The sequence below is a fragment of the Trachurus trachurus genome (genome assembly GCF_905171665.1).
Source record: "Trachurus trachurus genome assembly, chromosome: 9".
In the NCBI taxonomy this organism is placed as follows: Eukaryota; Metazoa; Chordata; class Actinopteri; order Carangiformes; family Carangidae; genus Trachurus; species Trachurus trachurus.
In genome coordinates, this window is record NC_139895.1 from 7,201,073 (window position 1) to 7,214,551 (window position 13,479).

General features: G+C 42.2%; 1 protein-coding gene across 1 annotated transcript in view; it reads right to left on the minus strand.

The window, feature by feature from the left end:
• cfap299 (cilia and flagella associated protein 299) overlaps positions 1-13,479 on the minus strand; it is a gene marked incomplete at both ends in the record, with an annotated part of 91,574 nt that overhangs the window by 10,106 nt on the left and 67,989 nt on the right. The window contains one exon of the mRNA XM_083979937.1: positions 9,644-9,786. Within this exon, the coding sequence (XP_083836063.1) occupies positions 9,644-9,786 (143 nt within the window). The remainder of the gene's footprint in view (positions 1-9,643; positions 9,787-13,479) is intronic.

The window sequence follows — 13,479 nt, forward strand, 5'->3', positions numbered from 1 at the left end:
TTTCTTCAGCTTTTAGAAGATGTTTTCATTTTTACATGCAAAGTTTGCCTTACATTTTGCATAGTGATACATGTTCCTCCAAAGAATTAAAGCTTTGTTTCACCATCCATCCATCCATCCATCCATCCATCCATCCATCCATCCATCCATCCATCCATCCATCCATCCATCCATCCATCCATCCATCCATCCATCCATCCATCCATCCATCTGGTCTTTGTTAAACTCTTTAGTGCAGTCGACCCATGAACAGACAAGTTGACCAGCCTCAATGAGTCTTTAAGCCTTAAGCAGTTCCTCCGGTTCTCCGTCATGGTACTGGTCATGCTGTGTTGTGTCTTTGGAGCCGTCTTAGCTGGACGTCCTCGTCTATGAAGAGAAGCCACAGAACCAAACGGTGTCCATTTATAGACAGTCTGTCTGTCTGACTGTGGACTGATATAGACCTGAACTCTGTAATCAATGAGATGACTCTGTAATCCCTTCAGCTTTATGCAAAAAACAAGACGTGATCTTCAGTCATCTGGGATCTTCGTTTGCGAAGCTCGTTTTTATTTTAATTTCAACCCACAGCTCCGACCTCGTTTCGACGACTGGACTTAACTTCTGCCTCCTGATTAATGAGTTGGTCATTCTTTTTCATCCTACACTGTGAATCTTTGAATGATGCCTTATTCAGGCTACATTCAGAGCAGTGTTATGAGTTGAAACAGATTGCGTTTGTTCATATTTGCCACTTGGATGAAGATCTGATAGATGAAGGTGAGTCCGTAGGTGTCACTCACATTGAACACAACTAAACCTGAAGTCTCAGATATCGGTTGAACGCCTCCTGGCAGCTGTTGCACCAGCTCTACACCAAACACATGCCCTGGATGCCTCTGACCAGTACACACAGTGTTGGGGGAATACACTGATGCATAAAATTATAAGGTATGATAGAACAAGAGGTCTGGCTTCTTTTTTTTTTTTTTGTTCAAGTTGCCAACGGAGCTGAGTAGAGCAGGTTGAGAATAGACTGCTGCAATGCCCCAATTATGAAATACAAATTGAGGTTTTTCCCTTAAAATTATATTGTCTGAAACCTGCTCTCAGACACATGCATAACTTCTTCTCTTTGTAAATTAGATCTGACAGTGTTTCAGTGACTATTTATACCGAGATGCCATACAACAATTAACATTTTTTTGGTCAACCACTTTTATTCCATGGTGAACCGCTATACTTTTGCTGGAGAATGGGACAGATGTGAGATATTTTAACACTGTACATGAAAAAGACTGACAGGGATTTTTTTTTTTTTTTTGAAGCAACGCCGAATTTGTTCATACGTTAACTTGGATGTGTTTATTGGCTCCACCTCCCTCAGTGTCCCATATGAACTGTCACCGGGGCAACTAACTGCACGGTCGGTGCACATTTGGTCACAAAGAAAGCTCCTGCAGCTGGATGGCACCACACCCAGACACATGGACCAGTAAAAGTGTGAGAACCTGGATTTGGTGGAAACAATGACGGTGCTCCCAGCGCCGCGTCCATGGTTCCCTATGCATTTACCATGGCTATTTGACACGTGCACTGTGTCCTTTCACTTTCCACAGTTACCGTGCTTAGCTCTATTGTTATCTCCAGGCGGTCATTTTCCAGGGTAATGTCAACAGTCTCATTATAGGGCTCAGAGGAGCTGGACTCTCTGCGCTGGACGATATATATCATAAAAGAGCAAATACCTAGAATGTGTATTCGCTCAGTTTTTTTTTCTTCTCTCTCTCTCTCTCTGTCTGTAGAGGCCGAAGAGTAAAAGTCCAGTAACTGTTTCTGAAGTTAATGTTTCCAGTATAAATCACAAAAAAGGCCTCTTCGGTGTTGAGAGGCAGAGTGTAATGGGTTGAATTTACTTTTAAGCCTTGTGGGGGTGTCATGGGCCTGACTGACTCAACGGCGAATCGCAGATGGTTGACGACCCCGTTAACGAACCCATACAAACGCCTTTAATTCATTTTCCTGTTAGTTTTAGTTTCCTCTGGGAATGTCTTAATATTAAAGCACGAGTAACGTGTGTCCGTCTCCGTGGGTCGTGTGCACTGCTGTGATGTTCCTGTTGGTTTTGTTGTTCAATGAAAATGATCAAATAAAGTTAGAGAAATCAGATTCAAGTGAAGAACTGACTGAATATCAGATTAAAAATATTTTTTTCCCCGTATGTACTAACACTACTCTAAACTTTCTTTTAGTGTATAGGCCTACATAAAGACAGTCTTTTAATGTGTTTAATTAAAAGGATAGTTCACCCAAAATTCAAATTTCACTCATTATCTACTCACCCTCATGTCGACTAAGGGCTGGGAGAGGGCTGTTTTAAGCTTGTTTGTAGCAGAAGCTCCCAGCACTGCACTTCCTGGTCTGTCCAAATCTGGCATTGACACCCAGTTCACGGCTCCGCAAATCGCGTGAGATTCCGTTACAAACAAGCTTAAAATATAGACTTATTTAATTTTTTTTGGAACAATTTCTCATGTTGGGGCTTCAATACAAGAGGGACATTACAGACGAGCACTATGGAGGTATTTGGATGTTTTTTGGTGTGTCTTTTTGGACGAAGAAAAGTGAGCTCCGTTCGCACCCGTCATATGGACATGCAGTGCTGCAGGGAGCCCTACTGTAACTCAGAGAAGGCCCGGAGGAAATCTGAATTTTGGGTGAACTATTCCTTTAATCAGTGCACTAAATAACATGTAATTATCAAAATGTTTATTGATTTGATCAGTTTCTAATGTATTTGAAGCTTCTTTATCTTAAATACAAATCTATGTTCAGCAATGTTCACTATTTATTTTTATTTTTTTTTAACTTTTCTTGAATCTATTGATTTCTTTTTTTTTTTTTTTTTTTTTTTTCATATAACAGATAAAGCAATAATAAAAATCTCAACAGCTGCCCAACAGACAGCAGAGGATATAACAGGGATATAAAATCAAGGTGATAATTGTTTTAAACTGATGCTGTTACATGTTTTGGGGTTATATATGTCTTTATATGTGTATATTTTGTCGCTATATGCAAAACGCAGTGATGTTATACATAAAGTTACCAATGGCATTGATAAAATGGGAACAAAGTGAACTCAATGACTTTTACACACACTTAACAGAAACAGATAGATGAGATAAATATTGTCTATTGTTATATATCAAGGCACACACACACACACAGGGCCATTACATAACACTGTGATACTATCCTGTATTGTCTGTGAGTGGAGCTCAGGAGGCTACAGTAACATCACCTCCACTGAGCGAGGTCAGAGGTCAACTCCTGTTTGTTAAATGAGTCCCAGAGAACACAGTGGACCGGCCCAGCGTCTTATTAACTCATATTCAAAGAATGCTCGTTAATGACAGCTTATCAGTCGGCTATGATAACACACACACACACACACATGACGACCAGGATTTATGCTCACAGATAAGAGCTGCTGGTGTCACTGCCACCATTTCAGATGTTCGCCGTTAACGACATGGACGGAGCACTAGCCAATCAAACTTGGCAGGAGGTCCTGGAGGTTTGAGCCGGCGGAACATTGAGTTAATCTGTCAAACACAGTCCAAACAGTATCAGCTGCTCAGAACAAACAGTCCCGACTGGATTTTCTTTTTTTTTTTCTTACACCCTCCCAGGACGCAGCTCTTAATAAAGTGCGTGTGCGCCATGTGTGAAGATCGACACAACGTGACACAGAACGTATCACACCGACCGCCATTAAAGCTCACACACAAGACACAATGCTGCTGCAGGGCCGAAAGGAGCTGCCAAATCACCTTCAGAGCTGGAACAGTTTCTCTTTTGTATTAAAAGTTAATAAAATAGGACAGCAGTGCAAATATTTTCACAGCAGAGAGAACGAAGCCAGACACACAGGTGCGTTGCAGAGGCCGAGCGTGGTGGAGGCAGTATGGGGTTTGGCCGCGGAGGAGGCATGCGCCGTGTTCGCCGAGCCGAGCAGCAGATCCTTCAAGTTCAATGTTTCACTCCTTTTTGCCAAATGCACGCAGGGCAGAGAGAGATGGAGGGAGAGAGAGAGTCATATGATCCAGCTTAGCAAAGAGCTGTTGAGGTTAATTGAATGATAAAGGCACGGTCGCTGCTTCCCTCAGATAAAAATCAGCCTGTTTGTATTGCGAGGTCGAGAGATTCAACCGCAGCTATAAAAAAAAATCCACTTGTTAACTTTTTTTTTTCTTTTTTAGAGGCAGTAATGTGCTTGAAGCTTTCCTGCAAAACACACTTAAAGAGGAGAAGGAGTCAATTAGGACTGCCATATATGTCGTCTTCTCTACTAAACACAGGGAGAGGGAGAGGGAGAGGGAGAGATAGCGGGAGGAAGGAGGCGAGCAGCAGCAGCCAGAGCGCATAAACAGATGGTCACTTTGCTGGGGAACATTAAATAGACATCAGAGATGCTGTAGGCACATCTGGAGTGGCAGGAAGCTGGGTACACGGAGCTGCAGATCTGTGGGATAATTAGATGAAGGTCAGGACTTTAGTGTGTGTGCATTTAAAAGTGTGTGCGTGTGTGTGTGTGTGTGTGTCTATATCGGAAGCTCACAGTAAAAAGTAATGGAGACAGAACTGTAATGATTTGGCCTCTGAACACAGATGATGTTGTAGATGTATTTATTTCTCTACATGTGTAGTATCAGTGTCACAATTTAGGTTATTGTATCAGTGTGTGTAAACATTTGCCAAGAGAAAAGTTTTTTTTTGTCAATATTGTTGTGGTTTTGTGTTATTAACTGATTTTGCATAGAAACTCTCCACAGATGCAGAGAGGGAAATTCTGGATTTGATTTCTGCCACTGCAAAAACTCAAAATCTTTCTAAGAATATTTGTCTTCTTTCTTGTCAAAATGTCTCAATTTTAGTCAAAACTAATCTCTTTCCACTTAAAATAAGACTCGTCGCCTAAAAATGAACTTGTTTTTAGATCATTTTCACTTGTTTCAAACAAATTTACTTGAAATACGTAGAAAAATCTGCCAGCGAAAGCAAAGTTTTTTGTGCTTGTAATAAGAAAGAAAAACCTGCTTCACTATCAGATTTTTCTACTTATTTCAAGTGAAAATATGCTTGAAAGAAGTAAAAAGTGTCTAAAAACAAGCTACTTTCTAATGTGATGAGTCTTTTTTTAAGTATAATGAGATTTGTTTTGACTAGAAATAAGACAAATATTCTTGGTAAGATTTTGAGCATGGCCACTGATGAATGATCTTTTTTTTAATTTACCCAGGTTTCCCCAAGAGGTCAGAGGCTTACAACATGTGCCTTTACAAATGATGTTTATACGACCCACCCACCCAGTGTGCCTGCTAAAATAAATCAAGCCCCTTTGAGCTGATATTTTTACTCTTTACTGCCTCTTAAAGAATATAGGTGAGTGAGAAAAAACAAACAAAAAACATTTAAGAGATAGATGTGTTAGATAGTGCGGATATATCCCATATCCCACATATACACCCATTATTTCAGTTTATGTATTTATTTTTGCCGGTGGAGCATTGTAGTGTGTGAGCATGTGTGAATGGGCGTCTGTGTCTCTAAATTGTTTTTTTGTTTACTTTCTATTATGAACCTGTACTATTGATGACTGAACTCTTATTTTGTATTTTTGTTGTTAATAAGGACTCCCTCGTAAATTAGATGGTATCTCAATCCTTTGAAATAAAGTCGTAAAGTCATATCAGACTTAAGCCATTTCCTTTAACATCTATTAATGACAAAACATAAAATGAATGGTCTTGAGAGAGTGGGCTCTACTTCCTGTTCTCGGAAGTGATGTAAAATTCAAAATAAAGCACATTTTAATATAAAAATGACACTTATTTTGAGATGGAACTGACTGAGAAAATGTGGGAACGTTTCTACAAAACTTCTGCGCAGCGTCTTGAACAAAATTTGGGAGTTGAATTGAAAGGAAATGTCAAAGGAGAACGTCTTCAATCTGTCAATTTGCAAAGTTGGACTGGATCGAGCTGGGTTTTCCATGCACTTCACAAAAATCAATATTTTCTTTTTCTTCTTCGTCTTCTTCTTGTCTTCTAAGTTCACATACTTTTGCTTCAGGGAGATACTCTGCCACTTCTCTCTCTCTCTCTTTCTTTTTTTTTCTCCTTCTTCTCTTGGAGACTCTGCAGACTGTGTATGTGAACCTATCCACCCTTCCTTGCTGGAGGTGGGAGGTAGAGGCCGGAGCTGGCGCTGGTGTCGCTGCTCTGTGTTCTTTGTGGCTGAGGAGGAGGAGGAGGGACAGGATTCAGAGTCCTGCGGTGGGAGGTTTAGTGCACTGAGTGGGCAGCAGCTCCAGCATCTGCTCCCTCTTAGCGGCAACCACACTGGGTGTTATTGTTCCCAACAGAGATGAAAAAAAAAAATGGAGGGGAGGGAGCGAGGGAGGGAGGGAGGATGACATGGAGCAGGGGAGGAGAACGGGGGAGAGGTAGCAAAGCATGGAAGACGCGGTTAGAAAAGTTGGAAATAAAGAGAGAGAGATGTGTAAATCTGATGAAGGGGGTGAAAAAAGAGACGGAGGGGGTGTGAAGTCAGATGTCAGATGGGGGGAGACCTCATAAAAGCATCGTTAGGGAGGAGGCTGCGCGCTCGCCCAATGACTCACACCTAGGAGCTTGTTAAGGCTTCCACCGGCCGGACAGGAGGGACCAGTTCAAGGCCACGAGCCGGGCCTGTGTGTCGGCCGGGACACATGGTGAGAGATGGATAAATAAAACAACAAAGCTTTGCATGTCTGACACTTTGGTTTCAAAGAAAGGGAAAACCACTTCCAAAAATAAAAGGCAGACTTGTCTTTTAACTGCCGCAGCGGTTTTCCAGTAAACCAGAGATATCGTGCTTTCAATATTAACCAACACGCTGTGCTTATACAACAACTCTGAATCTCTATTTAAAGGTACATTGTGTTAGAATTACTTCCATCTAGCGGTGCGGTTGTATATCGCAAGCAACTCAGTCATATATTTCATGCTGCATTCACGTGAAATCGGTTAGATGGCAGACGGACGACAGCCGCTGCAGGTAACGGCATAAACAAGCCTCTATGTAAACAAGTGGTCCGTCAGCACGAGGCAAAACAATACACGTGACAATATGTTGTCATGGCGATGTCGTATTGTTTACCTGACCCACGTTTTACTGGCTTTCTCTCGACTTCTGTGACTAAAATGACATCTGGTTTGTTACCGACGGTCGTTTTTCCGACTGCACCTGAATGCAGCATTCACGTGCAGCATTCACAGTCCTCACTGCATTACCGCGGTGACTTTTCACAGACGCCACCTCGACCTGAGCCGACAGCCCCGGTGTCTCCACTGAGTTTCCTACCGTCACGCTGCCACTGAACGTAAAACCATGGCGACACCACATGGCAGCAGCACCGAGCTTACCCGCTCCATGGAGATATGAATGATATGAACGGCTAATTAAGAGCTGAAAGGAACACTTTAGTTTGTTGATGGGGGGGGATTACTGATTAATGAAAAACAGACTTTTGAACTAAATAATCGATTTTCATGAATAGATAACAGGAGAAGTTACACAATGTCCCTTTAAAAAGAGATTCTGTGGATATAAAACCCTTGCTATACGTTACATGAAGCTGCACACGGCGTCCATGTTCTGCCCCGGTGTCACTGTGAGGTTACGCAGGTCGGCTGCCGTTTGGCTGAACTCTGGATAAAACCATGTACGACACCTTCTCACCCACTGTCCAGTCGTGTTTGCGCTCATGGGATTTCTCGCACGTATCTAAAATGTTGGCGATATGTTACTATGCACGAGTGTGTGGAATGTGGGAATGGTTTTGGCTCCGGTAATTTTGCTGACAACTCTCTGTGTACACAGACTCTCCTTGCTGCACTACGGATTATGAAGATGGTACTGTACCTGCCCTGGATTTTAGCTTACACCTGTAAGGTCAGCAGTTCGTCTGTGGCCGCTGCTGGAATTGTGCGACTGGCACCGACGCATGAGGTCGTCCAACATGCTGCACATGATGTATCCTGACTAAATATAGCAGGTTGAAAGCACTTTGGTATCAAGTCTTTTTCTTTATACTTATTTTGTCAAATATGAAACTTACATTTTGATCATTAAAATAAGGCTAACTTGTCTTAAAGGTCCAGTGTGTAATAATTGTCACGGTTTATTGGCAAAATCTGAATATACTGACCATGAATATATTTGTATAAGTGTATAATCCCTATAAAATAAAATGTGTTTGGTTTTCGTAGCCTTATAATTATTCTTTTACATTCACAAGGGTCTTGCTTTAGAGAGTGTTGCCATCTTGCGCCGCCATGTTTGTATGGCAGCCCGAATGGAAAATCCAGCCAGCCAGAGAGCGTGTTTCAAGAGTTTCGTGTTCATAAATAAGAAAGAAGAAGCAGTAGGAAACAGCAGGTATTGTAAAATGGTTTAGATCTTTACCTCATCGCTCCATGCTCCTGAAATACTCCCAGTCGTTTCAGTTATGATAAACAAGTGTTTTTGTCCTTGGAGGCCACCGTCACTTTGCCGACAGGAGGAGGAAGTGCGAGCGAGCGAGTGAGCGCTGCGAACTAGAATCTGAACGCTGGATATCATGGTTTTCCCCCCAGTTTTACACACTGGACCTTTAAAGGTCACAAATGTTAAAACAAATGTTGTTCCACTTTTGGCTTCATTACTTCCTTGTCAATGATTCTCCAGGAACTCTACTGATGATGAGTAGAGATCATAAAGGTGGTGGAGAGCGCCGTCTCACGTTGACATTACGTCAAAACCAGTTTATGGTTTAAAGCTATAGGTTCATATCTGGAGACTGGGACATTTCCCTCAATGCAGAAGCACTGAGGTTTCCAAACCAGTTGTGTTAAAGTGTTGAAAAAGCTTGGGACACATAGAAATGGTGTTTATCTTTGTCACAAGTGACTTCCTGGCAACATAAGCAGGAACTTGTGGATGGAAATACAGAAATACAGCACTGATCATTTTACCCGTCACACTCTCAGTTTGACCATCAGTCCAAACTCCATTTTGATATAATATCTAAAACCAAAAAGGAACAAAAATGAAGTTGAACCCAGTGCATGTTTTCCATTTTTTTGATGTTGAGTCCTGTCCCCATCAAACCAGCAAGAAGATAAAGTACCCTCTAAAAGTAAATCCGTCAATTAACTGATCTAGTTGGTTTAAGCTTGAGGTGATCAAATCTTTTGCACTTATCTGTGATGACAAATTCACTGCACATTAAAAGAAGATCAAAATCTCATGGTTTAAGGCTGCTTTAATCTTGACTCTAATCACGTCTGTCTTGTCCAGACAGGTTCAGCACTTTGGCAGCGCTACTCAGCTTCACTTACAGCACTGTATATTTATTCCACATCTGTGCTGAAGCCACAACGGCTGGTGCTGTACATACTAACTACACCGGCCCTTTGCACAGCTCCTTCCAAGCCTATATTGGTCTCTCACGTCAACCTGAATCTTTAATCCTGGATAATAAGATTTCCTTACCCTTCAAATCTTGTCAAATCCCACTCGAGTCAGGGCCTCCCCAACCAACATGGACATGTTACAATGGAAGGAGACTTACCATAAATCCGAACGTCCTGGCATGAGCTTCTTCTTTCCGCTGAAGTATGGTTCAAAATCTTGGGTCTTGAGTCTGTGGGCGTAGTCTATATAGCCAGATACTTCCTGTCCAAGAGTATTATGATCCCTTATGAAAATGACCGACTGTAAAAGAAAAAAGAGAGAGAGAGAGAAAGAAGGAAAGCCTCTGTGTAAATAATCATGGCCATCAAACGTCTCCTGAGTAAAAGCCAGCGGGGCCAATGTCACTTGTTAAAAGTGGACATATAGAAGAGATCTGTTACAAATCCTCCCACTTTGAAATACAAAGGCTCATGTTATACTTTTGAATCGGGCTCAAATCAGAAACGACTCCAACTTGTGCCGCTGTCCTGCGATGGCCCGGGATAACCGAGGTGGGACGTCTACAGAGTATCCTGCTCAGATAAGTGCGTGGGACTCGAGCGACTTAGAGAAACTAGAGTCACAGTTCCGTTCCAACACACCTACGTTTAGGGCGAGAATGTAATGACATGCAATGTGGAGCTCTGAGATAAAACTTTAGACTATACGTTGCGCTAATTACTGTGGGAAAAACGAGGAGGCATGGAACTCAAGTAAAGACAAAAACAGCGCTTTAGATGGGTTTAATATTAGGGCCATCCCTTTGACGGATTGACCTGCAATGAAACCAGAACTTCTAGATTCAGTTTCTTTGAACGCTACAGACTCTACATCATGCACATGACTGCTTTAGACTTGAGGTTTCTCAATTTTTTCCATTTACAATTTGAGAGTCTAGGGACTCATATCATGTCTGGCCTGCACAACCTTCATGATTTCAGGCTGAATAAAAGCATCAGCTGTGATGGACCACTCAACCTTCCAGCTGACGGTAGCAGACCAAGTTTTGTCTTTACAAGACAAAAGCAAAATGAGAGCGAACGGATGGAAACAACAGACCAACGTCTAAATGTTCAGGCCTCTGAACTCAATCTGAAACCAAGCCAAACCAGAGAGACATAACCTCTTTTAAAAAATCACCCTCCCTTCCCCTCGGACTATCTGACCTTCATCGTCACGGTAACAAGCATTACTAAGAGTGTTGGAGGCACATTTGCTCAGTGGTACAAAGAATACACAAGTGGATCATGTTTGACTTCAAATATGAAAGCAACAGGCCCAGTTCATGTCTGATCTTTCCTGAAATTGTTGAGGAACAACCCTTGGGCTCTTCATAGTCCAAACACTGATTTCTGATTAGAAAACAATAAGTAAGAACAGAACAGAAAAGAAAAGATTGGGTTCCTCAAATGCAAACAAAACAAATAAATTTCCCAGCTGCTCATCAGAGTGCAGGTCTTTGAAGTGAGCTCAGACCAGACACAACGTGGAGAAAAAAACAGGATGACAAATGGTTTTGTCACCTGATTCAGGCAAAAGGAAATGAAAGGGAAGTTGTCCAAACCCCCTCGGGTGACAGAAGAACATGAAATGATCTTTTCATGTCGATTTGATGGTTTAGATAACACATGATGACAATGGATGAGAAGAACTCCAAACAGAGAGCACACTCAGGTGTGAAGAGCTTGTTGTGTCTGCCTTCACAAAGATAAAACAGCTTTTCTTTACTTCTCGCCTTGAGAGAGGACGACTCCCTTTGTGTCCCACTCTTCTTGTTTACTACGGGCATGAATGAGTCCCACTTGTCGGCCTACAGTAACACAGAAAGACGATCCAAGCAGAATGCCTCGGCTTGCGATATCGCATTTGTATAACTGTCAGGACACGGGCCATCTGTGGATCCCTTCACTAAAAAAAGGCGTGAGATAACTAGTGCTCCAGAGCTCAGAAGAAAAGAGGGTTCCTTTCTCTACGTCTCTCAAACGTTTAAAACAGATGCTATCAGGTTTACAGCTGGCTGGAGGCCTGGGCTAGATACCCTATCTACTGGCTTCTGTCCTCACGCAGCCAGCCTTGAAAAGACATTATCAGGTGGACCTGGCAAAAAGAGGCCAGCCACATTTGGTTTGTGGCCATTAAAATATCAGCTAAATTGGTCTTTAATCAATTAAGCTCAAATGACCCGGTAACTGGTGCAAACTGTAAAAGTTAGCTACTTTTGGTTATGGGTCGATTTACACATTCCTTTTTCCCAAATGAAACCTTTACCTACCTGTTAGTATGACCTGTCTATTTTCTGGCAATTCAAATAATACTGATATGTTGCAGCAGTGAATCACAAAAACGATGGAAACAGATATTAAAAGTCTTAAATCTGAGAGATTCATATTATAATTAGAACATAGTTTCTGACAATTGAAGTTTTTGGTCGCAACATCTGTTGGTTATAATCAAAATCTCGGGATCAGATCTAATGTTCTCTGTTTTTAAATCCATCTGCTCATAAAAAAATAAAGAAAAAAAACGCCACGTGTTTTTCAGTGGAAACTGCTTGAAGAAAAATGTACACATAACTTGTGCTTTGCTAACTCGCCTCTTGACAGGTAAGCCAAAGTTCATTCCACTCTCAGGGAACTTGAAGGAGCAGAACGGCCGAGCCAGACCCTACCGCTTATTTGCTGCAAACAAGCAACATGAGTTTCCAGCGTCAGTGTGGGAGGGAGACCAGGGGGACCTCCACCTTACACCATGGAAAACAAGTGGAAGCCTTACGTCACCTGCCAGCAATTACCAAGAACAGGTGCTGTGACCTCACAGGGCAGCGAGCGAGAGGCCCCCGCTTTATGGCAAACATCAGTCTGGTTATAGTGCCTGAGAAGCTGAGCGGAGCGCAGGTCTCAGGTAGGACAGGCTCTGTGCCTTTGTGACACTCAATATACGGTTTGCTCCTCTTTGAAACTCTTTCTCGTGTGCACACAGTTGAAATTTCACCTGGCTGGAAGCAAAACACCGGTGACCTTAAGATGAAGGTTACATAAACCCGTAAAGAACAGTAGAGCGGGAGTTTCCTTTAAATCCATGATCCATGAAGTTAATAAACACAACAAAGCATCTCAAATCCTCATGGGTACTCCGCCCTCTAAAAAATCCACAAGGAACATGTTTATGTGCTCGGAAACAAACAGTGAAACTTGAACAGTGTTGACAATTGTAATTATTGAGGTCTGTGAAAACTGTGGAGGGATCCCCTGCCTCTTGACAATAAGTAAAACCCACACAGATGTGAACCACTCCACAAACCTGTGGCTAATCTTTCAAAGGCCTGTGGCTGAAAGAGAGGGATTTACAAATTCAAGTCAAACAGAAGCTGACAGCAGGCTGACACGTACTGCACCCCTCCTTTGTGCTTTGACAATGTCCTACAGGTGAGGACACAATGGCCGGACCACCTGACATCCTGTGCCATGAGGAGTGCATGAATGTGTGTGAGTGTGAGAGAGTGTAGGTGTTTGTTTGTGTGTGTGAGTGTGTGTGCAAAAAGTCAAACTAGAGCTAACCACTAGGACTGGGTATTAAACCTCAAAAATGTGTCCGTAACACCAAGAAAATGTGTCCGATGCATTATTTTTATGCTCAGCAGTTCAACTTTCCAGCATTGTCATAGCCCATGGCTACAGTATTTGTGGGTTATGCTATTGCTACATAGCTAACAGTAGCATTAGCAGCTTACTTACAGTCTTGAAGAAAGTTAAGCATCAAACTTACCATCTTTGGTCATTAAGAGATGACGCCAGTGAAAACTACCCATTTTTTTTGTTTCAATCTCTATCACTTTCTTTCTTCTGCGTAAGTTAGCATGCTAACCAGCTAGCCCTGTCACTGCTAAATGTGATTCACAGTTGCGTCCAGTCTGCACTGAACAAGTAAAGTTGTTCAGAGGGTGTATCATAAATT